The sequence below is a fragment of the Nannobrachium achirus genome, assembly GCF_963921795.1.
Source record: "Nannobrachium achirus genome assembly, chromosome: 2".
Taxonomy (NCBI): domain Eukaryota; kingdom Metazoa; phylum Chordata; class Actinopteri; order Myctophiformes; family Myctophidae; genus Nannobrachium; species Nannobrachium achirus.
Window position 1 is genome coordinate 27,587,011 of NC_137811.1, and position 20,554 is coordinate 27,607,564.

At 43.5% G+C, this 20,554-nt stretch overlaps 1 protein-coding gene across 1 annotated transcript in view; it reads right to left on the minus strand.

The window, feature by feature from the left end:
* Positions 1-1,907: 1,907 nt before the first annotated feature.
* Positions 1,908-20,554, minus strand: part of hace1 (HECT domain and ankyrin repeat containing E3 ubiquitin protein ligase 1) — a 47,644-nt gene continuing 28,997 nt past the window's right edge. Inside the window, exons 19-25 of the mRNA XM_080740720.1 lie at positions 19,817-19,966; positions 18,079-18,275; positions 15,281-15,412; positions 10,996-11,094; positions 5,738-5,808; positions 4,807-4,920; positions 1,908-2,246 (exon numbers count right to left, since the gene is read on the minus strand). Coding sequence (XP_080596846.1) covers positions 2,144-2,246; positions 4,807-4,920; positions 5,738-5,808; positions 10,996-11,094; positions 15,281-15,412; positions 18,079-18,275; positions 19,817-19,966 — 866 coding nt within the window. The 3' untranslated portion in view covers positions 1,908-2,143. The remainder of the gene's footprint in view (positions 2,247-4,806; positions 4,921-5,737; positions 5,809-10,995; positions 11,095-15,280; positions 15,413-18,078; positions 18,276-19,816; positions 19,967-20,554) is intronic.

Genomic DNA, 20,554 nt, shown 5'->3' on the forward strand with positions numbered 1-20,554 from the left:
TATATCCAAAGATCTGCACACATTTTCACGACTTTTTCAAAAATAGCAGATCTACAAGCTCGCAGCGCGGCACTCGGTGCCGCACTGTGAGCTTGTATATCTGCTATTTTTCACTGGTTAAAGCATTCAATAATTCTAGGCCTAAATGGGTTAAATCTGTGTACGACTACAAGGCAACGGAGACAGCAGTACAGCTAACAGAAGACATAAGACAGTGATTCTCAGCACTGTTGGGCCGCAAGGGTATTGCAAGTGGGGCCCCCAAATAATTGGCAAAACATTAAAGATTTCAATGATAGTGTAAACATGAATAATTACAAATAATAATAATAATGTAAATCCAGAAAAAGTCAGGAAACCACTGATGTAGGAAGACTACTCGATTCCCCCCCAAAAATAACTTACAGTAAGACACAAAAAAAAAGAAAAAAAGAAAAGACAAATCTCATGGCTTAAAACATACACATAACATACTCCATTGGGGGGGTCTGGGCTCATAGGCTACAGGGTATAACCAATGTAAAACAGCGTGGTTGTCTCTCTGACATCTAGACCAATGTACCATCCTCTTCAGACAAAAAGCATACCACTACGCCACCACCACCTTACTGCATCACCTTTGAGCCACCCACCCACACACACACACACACACACACACACACACACACACACACACACACACACACACACACACACACACACACACACACACACACACACACACACACACACACACACACACACACCACACACACACACACACACACACACACACACACTAGGGCATTCACCAAATATTCGAATATCAAAGTCACTATTCGACGTTGTTCACCGAAGTCGAATATTCGCTTTTTTTTTCTCTCTCTTTAAAAAACAAATAGTTTATAAAGCTTGGCTAGATAGGAAGTCATAAGAATGAGTTGTCAATGGTTCTCAAACCTTTTTAGGCTGTGACCCCCAAAATAAACATATTTGAACTGGGGACCCCCACCCTGACAAGCACTTGGAATTGTAGGTATTACATTTAATGTGACTCAGTTCCGCAGATGAATATTGTGAAAATAGCAGATCTACATTCTCACAACGCCTCGCAACGCGTTGTGAGCATGTAGATCTGCTATTTTCACAATGTTCACCTCTTGCTTACTTAATATCTGACAGTTTGGCCAGTCCTGTCGAATATATTCGAATATTCGAATCCTTTGAGGTTGAATAATTTGAATAATATTCGTTAATGCCCTAACACACACACACACACACACACACACACACACACACACACACGCACACACGCACAAGCGCACACACGCGCACACGCACACACACACACACACCTGCAAAAATAAACATATGCTACTACGGAGTACATGCCTTTCCATCTACATATTTGGTTGTGTCACACACAGACACTCACTCCTTTTAGAGCAACGGACAAGGTTGATACAGTTTGGCAGATCTGTATGCCTCTGGTCTATCGCTGATCAAAAACTATTTTGGTGGCCATGGTAACCTGTTTTGGCAGTTTGCAAGAGAGAGTTCAGAGTCTGAATCAACAACACAACTATAACCAGATCGATATTATGGGTTTGGTGGATATTTATGCCATTATTTCCCAAATTATTTGGTATGAGCAATTGTGCAGCCGATTTTTGGTCATGTCGTTATAATTGACATTTTCTACATTTTCCCCAAAAAAAGTGCATCTACAAGCTCAAACATTGTGTGAATTAGATTTTTTTTTTTTTTTTTGTAATAAAATCTAAGTTTTTAAAATCGACTGGAACTGATTTTTGCCCTTTTTATTGGTCAAAAACCCCCATCTAAAAACCAAAAATCCAGCATGGGTCTGTCTGGCTCTGAACACAACCCTGTCCCCTGCCTTCCACCTGCCCAGGCAGGCAGCCTCTGCAACTCTTAAAGTCTTTAAGAATTCATCATTCCCTCTACGGTCCATATGCTTCATCCTGCCAACATCAGTGCTTCACAAAAAAAAAAGAAAAATAGACGTGGGTGAGGGAGGGGAAAGGGGGGTGTTCCCTGGGGGCATGTTCCCTGTGCTTAGGAGTGAAGTCCCCGTGGTGGGTGCACACACACTAGGCAGAACCCTGTACAGCGTGGCCCACAGGAGCCAGAGGACTTGACGTCACGCCATGGTGTACCCGTAGCTCCCACAATTCAGCGCCACCAGCAGCCGGTCTCGGAGGACTTCCTGGCTGGGGTATTCGGGGAGTTTCAGCATGTTGATGCTATGAAGAGAGGGGGGGAGGTTGGACAGATAAGAGGGAAAGAATCGTCAGGGACAAGAAGACATCACCCCAGCCACAGCTAGGGACGGGACGATACGCGATATTATCGTTTATCGTGGTAAAAAAACACTCACGATAATCGTATCGTGGAGATTTAATTTATCGTGATATCGTCCTCCGTCGTGCACTGGGATCAGTTCACCTTTTATTTGCCGAGCTGCATATCCGGTACCACTTAAACCCTCTATAATTGGTAAAAGGTACATACTTGATACAGTCTTTTTTTTTTTTTACTCTCTATCAAATTATTCAACCTCAAAGGATTCGAATATTCGAATATATTCGACAGGACTGGCCAAACTGTCAGATATTAAGTAAGCAAGAGGTGAACATTGTGAAAATAGCAGATCTACATGCTCACACCGCGTCACGTTGCGACTAGTTGTGAGCTTGTAGATCTGCTATTTTTTGGCAAATGTTACACCCCAGGATAATGAATTTTGATTAACGCTATAATATTGTAAATTACGAATTTATTTTGTCACAATAATCGTGATATGAAATTTTCATATCGTCCCATCTCATATCAGCCACAGCCTGTTCAAGCCACTGCTGCGTCCTCAACCTGGCTAGCGAGCCATACCGGAGTACCATGAGTCTCATACATAACAAGAGACTGTGGCAGTTTCTTTTTTATATCTAGCAGCTGTCAGGCTGCTGAAGAAAACCTAAAGGTAGCTCCACATCAAACAGACTACCACAGATTACTACAGACTGCTAGTTGAAGTTGAGAGATCAGTCGGGGTTGGAAGGTGTGGGGAAAAAAGCACCTGGGAGCCGACACCGACAGACGGCTACTACTGTATATATGGTGCTAAAAATAGAATGGCTTGACATCTTTTTCAACAACAAGCCCGCTGCTATCTGACGGTTGGCTTTCGATGCTTCCCTACAACTTGTGCCTATTCGACAGCAGATTTTCGACGCTTTCCAACACTTACAGCTACCTTAAGACTGTCGCCTGTGCTTAACTGATTTGCACTATACCGATCCATGCGTCCAATTCAGACCCCTAAGCAACATGATACTGACATGCACTATATTGAATGCACCACATGTGATTTAGGACCCCTTTAAATGACAGGATACTAATTTTAACTCAACCTCTGCCAAAAAAATACCCCTTTGTACCCCTTCCCTGCCATGCCCGAGGAACCCGAAGATTTAAAAGCTTTAATAAAAAATCTTTTTTTTATCGAAGCGGAACTAAAATAGGCCGGAACTAATGCTCCGTGATCGGTTTCTACACGGACACATTATTGAGCGGACCAGTTAACATTGAGACCGTAAACCGGAAGCGGCTGTCCGTCCTCTATCCTCTATTCGTTGGCTTTCTGTGTAAACACGGCAGCTTACAGACGGAGAACTTATTGATCAATTGAAAAAAAATAAAAGGATTTGAGAAGCAAGCAAAGAAGGAATACGCAAACACACGATGCATAGCAGTGTCCGATCACGCACGATGGGAACTGGATTAGCGGCCGCTTTAACAGGTAGGAGAAGCCAGCAGTGAAAGACATAGAAAAAACTTCGGGCTCCTCGGCCGTAAACTACGAATGAGCTGCTTTTTCAAGCTTGTTGTGCTCATTTTGTTTTCCATTCTTTGCTTCAAATTGTTTTCTTTTTGCTCTTTGAGCTGCAAACGTGAAAAGGTTTCACCTCACCGTTACCTGTAATTGTGTTGTGACAATAAAGTTAATTGATTGATTGATTGACATGGTCAGTGCGGTGAGGGGCACCACCATGGTTCGTCAGGCAGACTGATACCATGCTATAATTATGGTTGGTCTCCACTGCAGTTTGCCAGAGGAGGAGTGTGGCACTCGCCTCCCGGCTAGCCGAAATCACCATCCCGTGGCGATAAGAATTGCCTGTCGCTCATTCCTGGTCGTGCAGAGAACCGTTTCCCAGTTTTCAAAACTCTCCCCGGCATCTAATAGATCATTGTACAGGAACACTACTAGCTATAGTACCCAGCCCACAACACTAAAGGCACCACACTGCCCTCTGGTGACCACTACAGGGTGGTGTTGTCACATGCTACTCTTACTTCACATAATGCAATATCTGTCTGTCACTACATATATGGAGGCAGTGATGCTCTGAGTGTGTGGGAGATGCGAGAAAGAGAGATGGAGAGAGAGAGAGTGACATACTGTATACTGTGTGTGTGTGTGTGTGTGTGTGTGTGTGTGTGTGTGTGTGTGCGTGCGTGCGTGCGTGCGTGCGTGCGTGCGTGTGTGTATATATAGAATTTCAGAAACTGACATGGTTGTTTCATGGTTAAAACGTCAATCAGGAAAAGATTCGGGTTGTCGTTAGGGTTTGGATTAGATATTTAGAGGTCAAGTTTGAAGTTAAGACCGATTTATTCTACGCTGCATGCTGCAACAAAACTAGCAGATCTACTGTAAAAGCTCATGTGTAAAAAGTATAGAAATACAAGCGTGTGTGGGTGTGTGTGTGTGTGTGTGTGTGTGTGTGCGTGCGTGCGCGTTACCAGGTGCTGGAGGTAGGCAGCAAGTTGGAGGTAAATGGCACGGCAGCAATGGTGAACTTCTGTAATCCACTCCCACCCATTAGATAAGCGAAGCCTCCGTGAGGGACCCTGGAACTGTTGGACAGGAACACAGAGGAAGAGTTAAGGCCTTGTAGCAAAGAGCTACCACAATGCAACTAGCAGGGGAATCCATCCACAGTTTGCTAGCTTAGGCACTTTGTTAAGACATTAAAACCGGGAAAGTATCAGATTTTAGCGTTGGCTATTATACAAGCTCACAGTGCGTCATTAGGTGCTTGCAGGTCTGCAAATTACTTTTGTTTTATATCCTGAAATGTTGTGCACATCTTTTAATATAATATTTTTTAACATGTTTTACTCATATCTTTGCTTCTGCTATACCAAGAGTTACAACAGGGGGTCCTTCAAATCTTCCAATCCTTTTTATATTAACAACTTGAACCCTAGTGTCCATATTCTGAGAACTGTAGCCAAAAATAGAAGATCAAGCTTGTAGATCGGCTATTTCTGGCAAAGAGTTTTGGTGTAGAGGGGAAAAGGAGCAGACTAAGTACAGAGTAAAAGGTCAAGTTTATTAGGTAATGACGGCTGAAGTGGTTAATATCTGAAAACAAAAATTGACATGAATACAAAATACACTGATGATTGTGCTGTGACTGTCAAATGATGACACTATATGGAATCTATGAAAAGGCTTCATCTCTCTCTCAACTAAGGCGTCCTTGGCCTGAAAACAATGAAGACCCCTGTGCTATACCATGACCTGATATAGCAACATAGGCTTTTCAGAAAAGCGTTTGCAGATTGGGCCTCTCAGGTCTTAACAGGCTAAGTTGAGGACCTGACTTGACTTTTCTTTTAAGTCATGATGGGGGTTGTTCTCCCCGTGGGAGCAGAGCAGCACACCAACCTTCCGGTGACAAACTGCAGCAGCAGAACTCTCTCCTCCTGGGTGAGGCTCTCCACCACCTTCCAGAACCACTGAAACACAACGGAAAAGTTACGTAAATTTACTGTATTGCCACCAGGGCCGATCCACCTGGAAACCACTGTACTTTTTACTCCACTACAATTATTTTAGAACGTTAGTAGTATGTATACGGTCACAGCTTGTCTGTATGTATGTATGTATCTCTGTCACGCCTGACACTGCGGTTCTATGGGTTTGTCGCTCTGACATCATGCTCTGATGTCACTGTGATTTCAGGGGAACCACCCTAACAGAATGGGTTTGCCGCTCTGACATCACTGTGATGTCACACTAACAGAATCCCTTTTATGCCCATATATGGAGTTCCCTGATGTCACCAATATTAAGGCCACATCTAACTTCATATGGGAATGAAGTCCCATGGTGACCCCTGGTACCCATATATGGAGATCCATGTACTGTATATGGAGATATGCTGTGAGAGCCCAAACATGCTTACACAGTTATTCTTTATGTGAAAGTCCTACAACGTCTATAACATCTGACATTATACCCTTTTATGCCCATACAGTACATGGAGATCCCTGTCTGTAGAACCAGCCACACAGATATGGGCTGTCTTGGCCATCTGTCATGGCCATATATGGATTCTGTTAGTGTGGTATGTGGCCGATATGGCCTCCATATGTGGTTAACTGGTCCGATATACATCGAGGGGGAGGTCGCAGGTCGCCCTGAGGCATCCTACTAGTTACAAGTTACTTTGTAGATTTAGATTATTACTACAAAACATACATTAACCAAATACGCCCTGTTTTATACATGGTGTTTTCGCCATGTTGCGACTTCAAACATCTACGAACGATGTCGACACTTTTCTGAAAACTTTTCTTGAAAAATCTTGCAAAATGGACGACTAATCTGCATGAATACTTACACAATTTGTGCTTTTTACTCAATTAACATTTTGACTTGTAACAGTATTTCTCTATATTAGAGTTCTTCAACAGGGGGTCCGCGGAGATACTGCAGGGGGTCCCCGAAATTATTGAAAAAAAAAAAGAAAAAAAACCTTTTATATAGACTTTTATATATTAACTCATTGAATGCCATTTCAAGATGGCCCCCAAGTACCAGACTGCCACTATCCTAGATTTCTAGTGCACGGATCAATTTTTAGTGCACGGATCGTGCACGCCCATGCACCATATATGCATCATATGTGTAGTACTTTTTAACAGCTTTCAAACAAAAAAATCCGCTTGGAAATCCGTTCAGGCATTCATGAGATAGAAGCCTTCAAAGTCAGACAAAACAAACACTGCCACCTTCCAAATTTCTAGTGCACGGATCAATTTTTAGTGCACGGATCGTGCACGCCCATGCCTAGATCATGCACTATATGTGTAGTACTTTTTAACAGCTTTCAAACAAAAAAATCCGCTTGGAAATCCGTTCAGGCATTCATGAGATACAAGCCTTCAAAGTCAGACAAAACAGCCATTTTTGACATTTTGAAAGATGTGTTTGTTATGGGGCTAAACATGCAATTTCGCAATTGCGATCATGCCTAATACATTTGAGGCATTTTTAGAAATTTTTTTATAAAAAAAAATTTTGAAAAAAAAAAAAAAAAGATTTTTTTTTTTTTTTTTTCAAAATGGCTTCCAACTCGGGAAACTCGGGCTGTGGCAGCCTGGGAGTACTGTAATAACTCGTGAAACTCGTGCCTTGGCAGTCAATGAGTTAAAAAAAAAAGAAAGAAAATGTTTTTAATTATCTTTAAATATTTAAAAAAGAAACACTATTCAGCTTGTATACATGATTATTGTGCAATTGACAGATTGTTAGTGATAGATAGTATTGACATTGGTTCTCAGTTAACTCAGTTAGCGCCGAGCGACTTTACGAGCGACTAGTTCACTATGGCGTTTGGTGCCGAGCGACTCGGAGCGACTTTTATATAAAAGCATTGTTTAAGCTTTTAATATGTGTTTATAGACGGAGCGAAATGGTTAGCTTACCTCAGCTAATGTCCACACGTAAACCGTGAAAAAAAAGGATCCGATTATGACGTCAGCTTTAAACCAGGGCTTCCTGTTGACAACAGGCCTCTGCTAGCGTTAGCCTCAATGCAACCATCCGACCCTCACGTAGCTTCACTAGGTCGGATTTTGATTCTGAAACTTTCTGTGTGGCATCTATATACGTCCCGATGCCCATACCAATGGTGGTTTGAGACGATCAAGCACGAATTGAACAGTATTGAGCTGAAATGGTGACCGGCGGCCCGTCCATGTTAAGTCAATGAGGACCAAGTCAGCGTCTCATCCTGTTATGTGGATTTAAACAGGCTTAACATGGGACCATGTCAGTGTATGGTGTATGGTGGTCTCTAGTGGTCATCTGGTGGTATGGTATGGTGAACGTGCATTCGTTAAGGTGGTCTGGTTAAGGTGGTCTGGGGGGATACAAAATAGCTATTTCCTGGCGTTATAAGCGCACATTCATATTCATATTTTGGAAATCTGGCCCTGTATGAGTTAATAAGGTTATGTTTAAAAATGGCAGTGGTACGGCCACTTTTACATGCATGATTAAAATAAAAGCAAGCCTGTATTAATCTATTATTTGAATAGCTTAGTATTGAATGCACAATAGCATAGTATGTTTCTACACATGAAACACAATGTTATACATGAATATACAATATATGTTGTAGCCCCACCCACACCCTACTAGGTAGGGGGTCCCTGCTCCATCTCCCCATCAGTTTTAGGGGTCCCTGGTCTGAAAACGTTGAAGACCCCTGCTCTACATTGTGGTATTGCTACTTAAAGGAGTCATCCAGACCAAAACACATATAGGGTTAAATCTGTCTTTTATCATAACCCTTTATACCTGCTTTAGTCGATTTTTTTCATAGCTGCCCCTGTTGCTAGATTTCGGCTGCCCCTGTTGCTAGATTTCGCGGGCCCTCTCATAACTAACAGAGTAGATAGACTTTATACTAGTGCGGTTATTTCTTCAGCTTCAAAGTTAGTATTTTTTTATTGGATTGTGTTTACACAACATCCTGAGACCAACCAAACCGCTGTTTTGACCTCACAGGCACCCTTACTTGTCAAACGGCTTCTGCTCTGCACCAGAGCAGGGAGAGGAGAGGCTAGAAAGGGAGAGGAGGGAGGGGTCGGTTTGACAAGTAAGGGTACCTGTGAGGTCAAAACAGCGGTTTGGTTGGTCTCAGGACGTTGTGTAAACACAATCCAATAAAAAAATACTAACTTTGAAGCTGAAGAAATAACCGCACTAGTATAAAGTCTATCTACTCTGTTAGTTATGAGAGGGCCTGCGAAATCTAGCAACAGGGGCAGCCGAAATCTAGCAACAGGGGCAGCTATGAAAAAAATTGAATAAAGCAGGTATAAAGGGGTATGATAAAAGACAGATTTAACCCTATATGTGTTTTGGTCTGGATGACTCCTTTAAAGGGGATGACCACCCATTTTAAAGCTATACTGTGTAAGTTGCTCAACTTGTGGTCAGTAGCTCTATAGAAAACCTTGGTCGCGTCCGCGTCTTTCGGCCGTTTTTCGGTTCTCACGCCCCCGCGTCTGCCTCCACCTCGCCGAGATCTATCTTTTGAGGGGTCCCTGGTTGCTGTGCGTTCAGCCATTCCGGAGATACACTCCTTCACCCATGCTTCACCGTGCACCCGAGTATAGAGACACACGGGAGACTACAAATATGGCCGCCCTAGCGACCCCACTCCAAGATGCGCTGTGATTGGCCGGCAGTGTATAACCCTTGCTGTGATTGGCCGGTAGTGTGATGACGCAATTTTTCCGCGAAAACCGGTCCCCGGTAGGGATAATAGAAAACATATAAAGAGAAGGCTTTAGAAGCTGAAAATAACGGAGTGGGGGTTCTAAAACTTTAGCGATTTAACAGTTAGGACAATTTTAAGATTTGTTTTATAAAAAAAGTTACATGGTATAACTTTAAGTAATCAACTATATATTTTATATATGTTAATGTTGATGAGTGAAGATTAGCTCAAGGAGGAAGTAAAAAAAAAAAAAAAAACTCTGGGTAGTGAAGCTGTAGAGACCGTGACCAAATCCCACATGGCTTGCTGTCAGAGAGATGTGTTGCGTTTTGATGTTTATAGTTGAGTATCTGTCCACAGGCGCTTTCAAAAAAATATAAAATGCACGCTCTCTCATCCCGGCAGAGTATTACAGCACAACATGCTCCTGCTGGTGAAAACAGTCAAGAGATGTAAAAGAATACGGCTGTGAAAAGTCGAACTGGCAGGCTTTCTTTCATCGGCTCATCAGGCCACATCCAACCCAAATGAACATGTTGGCTGCTGATGCTGACTGTAGTGAATCAAACACAACGTCAAAACAGAGTTTTTTATCCCTTAACCCATTGAAACCGAGAAAGCAACTGTGCATTTTAGATTTTTAACGAAAAAGCATTATATTATACTTTGGCTATTCAAAAATAGCAGATCTACAAGGTCATAGTGCGTCACTTTGTGCCGTGCTACAAGCTTGTAGATCTGTTATTTTTGAAGTCGCGGCCAAATATAAAGTATATCAATTTGGGGATCCTTGGCCATAAACATTGGCCAAATTGTCAAATAACGTAAGAAAGAGGCAAAAATTGCGTTGCAAGCTTGTAGATATTTCACAATATTTACTGTATCTGTGGTGGGGGTCCCCCTGTTCAGATTATTTTGGGGAACCGCTGCCCTAAACAGCGCCTCCCTGCGGAGGCTGGGGAACCGCTGCCCTAAACAGCGCCTCGCTGCGGAGGCTGGGGAACCGCTGCCCTAAACAGCGCCTCCCTGCGGAGGCTGGGGAACCGCTGCCCTAAACAGCGCCTCCCTGCGGAGGCTGGGGAACCGCTGCCCTAAACAGCGCCTCCCTGTGGAGGCTGGGGAACCGCTGCCCTAAACAGCGCCTCCCTGCGGAGGCTGGGGAACCGCTGCCCTAAACAGCGCCTCCCTGCGGAGGCTGGGGAACCGCTGCCCTAAACAGCGCCTCCCTGCGGAGGCTGGGGAACCACTGCCCTAAACAGCGCCTCCCTGTGGAGGCTGGGGAACCGCTGCCCTAAACAGCGCCTCCCTGCGGAGGCTGGGGAACCACTGCCCTAAACAGCGCCTCCCTGTGGAGGCTGGGGAACCACTGCCCTAAACAGCGCCTCCCTGCGGAGGCTGATGAGCCCACCTGGATGACGAGCTCCTGGAGGCTGTATCCACTGGTGTACTCTGTGTTCCTGTTCCAGTCCTGGATGTCTATCTCTGGCAATCCTGACAGCAGCAGCTCCTACACACACACACACATATACAATACAATACATAAGCAATACAAAGTTGTGCGTCTAAACCAGGGACATGCTGGGCCCCTGATTCAGCACGGGAAAAAGAGTTGGAGAGGCCCTCATTGCGCGCTGTAGAGAGAGAGATCTCTCTATAGCGCTGCTGCTACTCAAAGAATTGCCATTTCAGATCATGACAAGTGACAAGCCAGTGGGCCAATTACATGAGTTATATTTCGTTGTTGTCGGGTGGAAACCTTGTATGTCCAAAACCGTTTGTTTTGTATTTATCATTTTAAAAATGATTTAAACTAGTGAAAACAGCCGATCTACAAGCACACAGTGCGAGGCGTTGTGTGCTTGTAGATCTGCTGTTTTCACTTTTATCCATCTGTAATGGCCGGCCTGGACCGACCGGGAATGAACCGGCCGTTCGGGAGTTGTCCTGCTTTTCCCAATGGCCAGCACGTCCCTGGTCTAAACATCAGGCAGGTGCTGTTGAAAATGAGGTAATGAATGTGTAAGTATTTCAAGTAAGTAATGAAAATGCTGCGGTTTTCATTATTAATGGCCCAGCAGGTGGCACTAATTCCCCTCCTGCAGCTGCAGAAGAAAGAAAAGTCAATGGGAATATGTCTCAACTTTTTACACTTGGTTTTATTACCTTGGTGAACCATTTCATGAAGAAATTCATGTTCTCAATGGCTAGTTTCAAGTCTTCTTTCACACAGCTTGATAATCCCATTTCATTTTTAAATGTTTTATAAATAAGGGTCGCTCCCCTTCCCAGCCAATAGCATTAGATTTCTGGTTTCCGGTTGGAAATCCAAGATGGTGGTGTGGTTTCCTTGAAGCAGCGGCGACAGTAAAACTGTGATCTCTGACTTGTGCCTCGTGGCAGAATTACCATACCACTGACCTGAAGTGTTATTGTACTTCTACCCATGATGTCATGTACATCAGGGGTCTTCAACGTTTTCAGGCCAAGGACCCCTTAGTTGAGAGAGAGATGAAGCAGGGACCCCCACAACCCGTTCATAGATTCCATATGGTTTCATTGTTTGACAACACAATCATCAGTGTATTTTGGATTCATGTCAATTTGTGTTTTCAGATATTCAACCACTTGAAGTGTCAATACTTAATAAACTTGAACTTTCACTCTGTACTTAGTCTGCTCTTTTTCCCCTCTACACCAAAGCTCTTTGCCAAAAATAGCCGATCTACAAGCTCACAACGCCTCGCAGCGCGAGGCGTTGTGAGCTTGGAGATCAGATATTTTTGGCTAAAGTTCCCAGAATATGTACGCTAGGTTTCAAGTGGTTAGTATAAAAAAGGAGAAAAAAGGTTTCTATCACTCAAAGATTTGGAGGACCCCCTGTTGAAGACCCCTGATGTACATGAAGCATAACCATCACATATTTACACATACACACATCCATTACTGATTGATCCAGAATTCCACAACAGTGGATTTGAATTAGCTGAAATAAGAGGATTCAAAACATGGTCTGTAGAAACCAATGGTTGACGTCACGTCACGGTGCCTTCGTCCATATATTTTTACAGTCTAAGGACAGAACACATGATGACAGCCATGCGTTCACAACACAGGGGGGGAAAAAAATAAATAAATATGACATTGATAAGGACAGAGGCAGCTGATCAATCAGCAGTTCCTATTTTTAGCATCTAAAGAGCCAGGGTAAAGCATATGCTTTGTTCATGCATTGCTGTAAGCGTACACACACGCCTCGTGCGCTGTACTCTACTTGAGTCTGTCCATTTTTCAGTAATTAATATTTGCACTCCAATACTTCAGAATCAAATACTGTCGGGACTCGGCAGGTTAACATTTCACCTGCGTCCCTTGAGGGTCCGCGGCCCCCCTCCATGGGGACACGGGACAGGACGGGGCTGCGAAAAGAACTCGCCCTCCCACCACAGAAAAGCATCAAAAGTAGCAGATCTACAAGCGCGAAAAGCAACACAAAAAACGCACTTTTTGAGCTTGCAGATCTGCTACTTTTTGATGCTTTTGAATTTGAATTCTGAAAAGCAGTTTTGGACCTGAGGTTTTTCAGAAAACGTAGGTTAGGATTTAGAAAGCGTTTAAAAAAGTCACGTGTAAATGGGTTAAGTATGTTGATTGCCAATACGTCTGTACTTCTTCCCCTAGTTAAACGTTGAATAAAGGACTATATTTATATTGTGGTACTGCTGCTGCTACTATACACAGGGTTCCCACACATTTTTACCAATTAATTTCCAAAACTTTTCCAGAATATTTAACCCGATTTCCAGGACTATATAACAATAATTCAGCTCAATAACAAGTCGCTTACTCCTACACGCAAGTAGGAGTAAGCGACTACACGCATGCGACTACATGCGACTACACGCATGCTGAGCATGTAGATCGGCTATTTTCACAATTTCTGCCTCTAATATTTGACAATTTGGCCAATGTTTAATTTGTCATTTCAGAGGTATTAACAAAATCAATAACCAAAGACAATGCATAGCTATTTCTTCCAGGACCTTCCAGGACCCTTGATCAATTCCAAAACTTTTCCAGTACTGGAAAAATATTTTTTTTATTTTCAAAATATTTCCAGGAATTTCATGACCGTAGGAACCCTGTATACATCAGAGTACTTCTTCCACCACCACACTCGTTTGTGTCCGCGCTCCTCCGAGGCTTGTGAGCGAGCAACGCGACGACCGCATGGGCGAGGCATGTCCACTAAACACAGGTAGGGATAATCGTCATGGCACCCTATTGATCCATCCGCACACACCCACGGAGGATGGGTGCTAGGGGTGCGCCGATCCAGGTGTTTTCTATTTCGATCCGATCCGATATATTAATTTGGCTATTTCCCGATAACCGATACAGTAGGCTACATAGCAAAAAAAAAGAGAGAAAAAAATGCATCACCTTTCAATTAAAGGCATTTTGTAATTGTAGGATAATTGTAGGACTTCGAGGTGACACCACCCCCCATCCTACTTGGTTCACGTATTTTTCCCCCCGTTCTGACTTTTTTCATATCACGTCATATAAGAACTGTGTTCCAAACATAAACAAATGATCTCCACGGTTTGACTCATATGGATATGAAGAATCAGCTGATGGTGAGAAAACGCTAATGTTTCTGTCGCTGTTTTTGTTAGAAACAGACTGTATCAAATATGAGTGACTGACTACCATAAACCACACAGAGCCTTCTCCCCGACAATATCGAGGACACCGTTTGTTTATTTTTGGACCACAATGATTATATGAAAGGATTTTAAGATGACTCAATGTTATTCTCCATAGAGAAATGACTTCCATGAACCGGGGGATGAGCGAGTGATATCATGACTTCACTGCTCTATATGGAGGCCACATACCACACTAACAGAATCCATATATGGCAAGACAGATGGCCAAGACAGCCCATATCTGCGTGGTTGGTTCTACAGACAGGGATCTCCATGTATGGGCATAAAAGGGTATGATGTCAGATGCCATAGACGTCATAGGATTTTCACCTAACGAATAACTGAGTAAGCATGTTTGGGCTCTTACAGCATATCTCCATACAGTACATGGATCTCCATATATGGCTACCAGGGGTCTCTATATACGGGTAACTGGTCCGATATACATCACTGGCCAGATGGCCAAGAATTGGCGCAACCTCGCCCTTTACTTTAGGTCGCATGTCGCCCTGAGGCGCCTTACTAGTTTTTTTACAATAAAAACCTGCAGATCCTGTGCATGTGTGTGTGCGTCAGTCACAGTGCGTGAGCGTGACACCTCATCCCAGCTCAGCAGAAGGATATAGTTGACCTGTTCTGACATCACAATGATGTTCCAAATTAATTCCGTCCTTGTCCCTTTCATGCCCATAAATGGAGATCCCTGATGTCATACATATTAAGCCATATCTGGCAATGCCCATATATGGACATTGTGTCAGTCTCATGTGTCTATGATGTCAGTCATCTCCATTTTTCGAAAAATATGGACACATTTTGTCCAACTTAAACAACCAACCAGGTCTGTGAATCTTTTTCAAAAATAGCAGATGTGCAACTACCCGGTTTAGAAGGCATTTGTAGAATGGGGCCCCGGGTCTTCGTGGGCTAAAGACAGTGATCAGAAATGGAAAGAGACAGAGACAGAGAGGTTGAAAAACTAACCAGTTCATATTCGTCAAAGAGCTGTATGAGGGAAGGGAGGATGAAGGTGTGGAATCCCTGCAGAAAGGCATTGATCTGAGGCTGGATGGCTCGAGTCATCCTCAGCTCCGTCACCAGCTGCACATACTCTGCCTGCAGAGAGGAGATGAGAGGCACACACACAAAATGAGTCACAGGAAAATGGTTCAAACCCTGCCTAAGTCGACGTCAGCAAGGGGGAGAAGACGACAGCCAGCCCCATGGCCTCCCCTAAGTAACAAGAAATGTTGTGAAATAAAATGTTCTTGTTTGACAGTGCTGGCGGGCCGTTTATTGTATAATTTAGGAATGAGGCCGTATACAATTTGTCATCGGGCCGCATCTGACCCCCGGGCCACACTTTGGACACCCCTGCTTTAAGTAAAAGTAATTTATTTGTATAGCACGCAGAGAGAACTCACTAAGTGCTTTTACATCAGTGGTTCTCAAACTTTTTTCATGTCAAGGACCTCCAAATCGATTATGCAATTTGGCTGCGGACCTCCCATCTGAAAATGTTTCATGCCAGGGTCCCCCCAGAAGAGACGATTTGTGTAAATGATTCAAAAATGCCCAAACATTATTTTTTTAAATATAAAAATAAATATATAGCAGATTTTTTTTATGTTAATTTCTGTTATTTTCTATCTATTAAAACACATTAATTTTACTGACTCATTGATTGTTTGGGAGCCCTGCTTGTAGTGTGTCACAGACACTCTCCTGCCTTGTAAAACACTGCCGGCTGCAGGCGGGCTGTGTGTACTACACACCAATAAAATGCTTTTAGTGTGAAAGCTGTTGGAGCGGAATAGATCAATTCCTCATTTATGACCGCCAGTGGATGTATGTGGCAGAGCCGGTAGAGCGGCACTTTGCAAAACAACGGACCGAAAGCAATAATTACGATTGATTCGGTGTGCGGAGATGAAAACATTACGTCTCAACGTCTCCTCTCTCCACACCATAGCCTAGTATTGACTCAGTTAACTCTTAACACCAAAGATGGGGATTTTATGTCATGACATGAGTCCATTATAGTCCTTTTGTGCACAGATTACAGTAGCTCTATAGGAATTCACCCAACACAGTTTCCCAAACAAGCCATTGTTATGGGTGAGGAGTTTGTTTGGGTTCTTCACATTTATTACTGTTGGCTAATAATAGTATTAGTATTTGTATTCATATTATTCTTATTATTATATTGACGAATCCACAGAGCGCTGCCGTACACTTGCATACGCTAGCACAGTGGTTCTCAAACTTTTTTGGCTTCAGTACCCCCTGTTCCTGATTTCTGGATCAAAGTACCCCCTTTACCCGATTACAAAAATGATATCTAGCATATTTTAACCTTTTTTTTCTTCTTTTCTTTTAAGTTAATGCCCTCTGTCATACAACAGTTGAATAGCAGATCCAAAAGCTCAAAACGCAACACGTTCTGAGCTTGTCGATCTGCTATTTTGCTACCTTTGAATTTGATTCCTGAGAAGTAGCCTTTTTGGATTGGAATCCACCCAATGCTATGAATGGATGATTGAGAACCACTGCAGTGTGGGTCAGAACCTTGTTGTCCTGGTCTCAAAGGGGCCTTTTCCACAAAAAGAACCTTGGTTCCAGAACCAGTGCCGGTTCAACTTTCTTGGAACCTTGGTTCGTTCTTGCGAACCGGCTTGCGTTTCCACCAGATTGAACCAGAGCCATTGTCCCCCAGTTCAGATGGTGGTTCACTGGAAAAATCAAGGATTTTGTGGTTCTGGTTCCGAACCAACTTTTACAGTTCGGAACAAACTCCGGTTCTCGGTGGAAAAGCACACCTCTGGTTCGTCCCATAGGCGGGAGAAAGAACTGGAACCGGTTCTTTGCCGGTGGAAAAGGCCCCACAGTGGATTCCAGGGACTCTGTGGGTTCCTTTAGGGGGTTTTAATTGACCCTTACACGTCTATATCTCTGACAGTGTACAAATGGAACCAAATGAACCATTTGGTTCCATTTGTACTGTCAGAGTTAAGGAGAGACCTTGACATTTTTTTAAGTTTGAGAAACTCTGCACTTAAAGTGGATTCCAGGAACTCTGTGGGTTCCTTTAGGGGAGGTCTAAATTGACACTTACAAGTCTGCAACTCTGACAGTATACAAACGGAACCACAGGTTCGTTTGGTTTCCGTTGGTACGCTGTCAGAGTTAACCCATTTAGGCCTACAATTATTGAATGCTTTAACTAATGAAAAATAGCAGATATACAAGCTCACAGCGCGGCACCGAGTGCCGCGCTGCGAGCTTGTAGATCTGCTATTTTTGAAAAATCGTGAAAATGTGTGCACATTTTTCAATATATATTTTTCAAAACAGACTTTTGTAACTCAAATCTCTGCTTCTGGGGGGGTCCCCGGAACAACATATTTTGAGATGGGGGTCTGCGGGCGAATACATGTAATTGTGGGTGTCCTTGACATGAAAAAGTTTGAGAACAGCTGATTTAGAGGAAGGATTTAGAAGTCGGGTCAAAGATCGGGTCAAAGATATTCAAAGACTTGCACACATTTTCACGATTTTTCAAAAATAGCAGATCTACAAGCTCGCAACGCGGCACTCGGTGCCGCGCTGTGATCTGCTATTTTTCAATAGTTAAAGCATAAAAAAATGGTTAAAGTGGTTCAAATCTAACGCGACTCGGGCGCGTTCCAGGTATGTCAGAGTTAAGGAGAGACCTGGCTTGAAATGTGTAAGTTTGAGTGCAACCAGTGCACTAGCATAATGTCTGTTGTGTGGAGCAGAACCTTGTTCTCCTGGGTCACCAGGATGCTGGCTCCTCCGGGTTTGAGCGGCACCTCCTCCATGGCTCCGAACACGTCCGTCTCCACAGAGAAGGTGAGCTCCAGGCCCAGGTCGCTGATGTCGTTGTCCAGGATCCACTGCAGGTTCTTGGCGTACTCCGGATCGATGGACGACACGTCCTGGTAGTTCACCGGGATCCCTGCAAAATACTCTCGGTTCAGTAAAAAGAAAAACTAAAAGGGTATCTCCCGTCTTCAACTTGTGCTAAGCTGCTACATTATTAAAGGAGTAGTTCAACTAAAACAATTACTTATTTTCTATCAGTTACACAATCCCATGAAGCTTTGAATTCATGGAGATTTTGTTGCCAATAATTGAATGACCAGCAGAGTCTCCAGTAGTAGACTCAAAGAGTCTCCTACCGAGTCTCCTATTGACCGATGACCCGGTCATCAAATTATTGGTTTAGGAATGCGAACCGGCCCGAACTGGCTTGCGTTTCCACCAGATTGAACCATGATTGAACCAGAGGAACCAAGGATTTTGTGGTTCCCGTTCCGAACCAACCTTTACGGTTCGGAACCAACTCGGTTATCGGTGGAAAAGCTCACCTCTGGTTCATCCCAAAGGCTGGAGAAAGAACCAGTCGAAAAGTGGAGTCCGGAGAAACCCCAGGGGTTCCCTAGCTAAATTTGTTCAAATATAGCATTAAACAATCGACAATTTTTAACAACACAAATCCTCTGTTATGGGTTCTCTACAAAACCTTTTCAGATGTGTTGAAATAAAAATGAATTTCGGGGTCCTTGACATGAAGAAGTTAGAGAAGCACTGTGCTAGATTATTAACCACACACCCTGGCTTTTCTCCACTGGCTGCCAGTTGGTTTCAGAATTGATTTTACTCTTAAGCTTTTACTGATGACCTGAAATGACTGAAAGCCTTGCAAGGCCAGGCTCCTCGATATATTTGAGATATGCTGGTACCGTATGAGCGTTAGATCTTCAGACAAGAGCTCTCATTGCTGTCCCTAAAACTCGCCTCGGGTTATCTGTAATTTTGTGGCCTGGGGTACTGCCTGTGGCTCTGAGGACTAGTAACGTTGGCGTCATCTTTTAACTTACTTCTGAAAATGTATTTTTATGCAAAGAGGTTTTTGTAGTGCTGCATTGACTCCTTTATATCTTGTTTGTGTTTTATCTTGTTTTATGAAGCACTTTGTAAAGCACTTGTGTAAGCCCTTTATGAATTAACAACTGTATTATTAACTAAGGTACTAGGAACTTAAGAAATAAGGAAATAAATCGTAAAATACATGCCCACTGGAACCCCCGCCACTTTGAGAACCCCCGCACTAGGGCACTCCGTTGATGTTGACAGGAAATTGAGTTTCAGGAAATGGGGAGAGAGATGGGGAGGTGACACACAGCAAAGGTCGTCGGGATCGGGACTTGAACCTGTGACGTCAGGCCGGATTACCAGTCTCTGGGTGCCTGGACCGCTACGCAAACCCTCGTATATGTTTGAGTCCCTCAGGGCTCTATACTCGCAGATTTTCAGTCTTATGTTATTGTGGGGAAAGCTTTTGCTGAAAATCAATCTGGGAACCCGTTAAGCAGAATCTGTCTCGAGAGAGATTAGCTGAAAATAGCAGATCGATGTCGATCTGCTAGTTTCTGTGAATGCTTTCCTCACAATACGGACCCTGGGTTTAAGTGGTTGTGACAGTGCCCTGCTCACCCAGGATGTGCTTGTAGAAGGAGCGGGTGAAGTAGATGTTGACCAGCTGCCGGTGGTACAGTGCCAGGCCCAGAATCTGACCCGCAAAACTGAAGAAGTTCAGATGGTCCGGGTTCACAGAGGAGTTGCTGTTTGGCTGGAATGTGGTGCCTGGTATTCACACACACGCACGCACACGCACAGTGTTAATGATCAGTAAGAAAAGCAGATATTTGAATTCATCATCATCAACATATAAAGGCTGCAACTGCATGATTACCCTATCCTTGCCTTTTCGAATAGTTGAATAATAGTAATAATAATAGTCGCTTTTCAGCCAGAGGGCCGCGCAACCGAGGTGAAAGGGAAGGTGGTTCTGCCATTACCAGCGTCTGGACTCCAAATGGGGGGTGGGAGGGTCTCTCTCCTATCTATCAGCTATTTACGCTAGATGATAATGGAGTCTTATCGCCCCCAAATCTGCACTTTATTCAATAAACATTTTGCTTGCATCAATTTAGTGTTGATCTTTTGTTCATCCCATTAAGACCTGAGACCCATTACTACAGATGCCTTCTAAATAGTTCTCAAACTTCTTCGTGTACAAGCTCTCAGCGAGTCACTTTGTGCTGCGCTGTGAGCTTGTATATCTGCTATTTTTGAGAACCACTGTTCTGAACCACTGTTCTAAATCCTATCCTATTTTTTCTGAACAATGTGTGTTGCTATGTACTGTATGTATATACTGTATATCTAGCT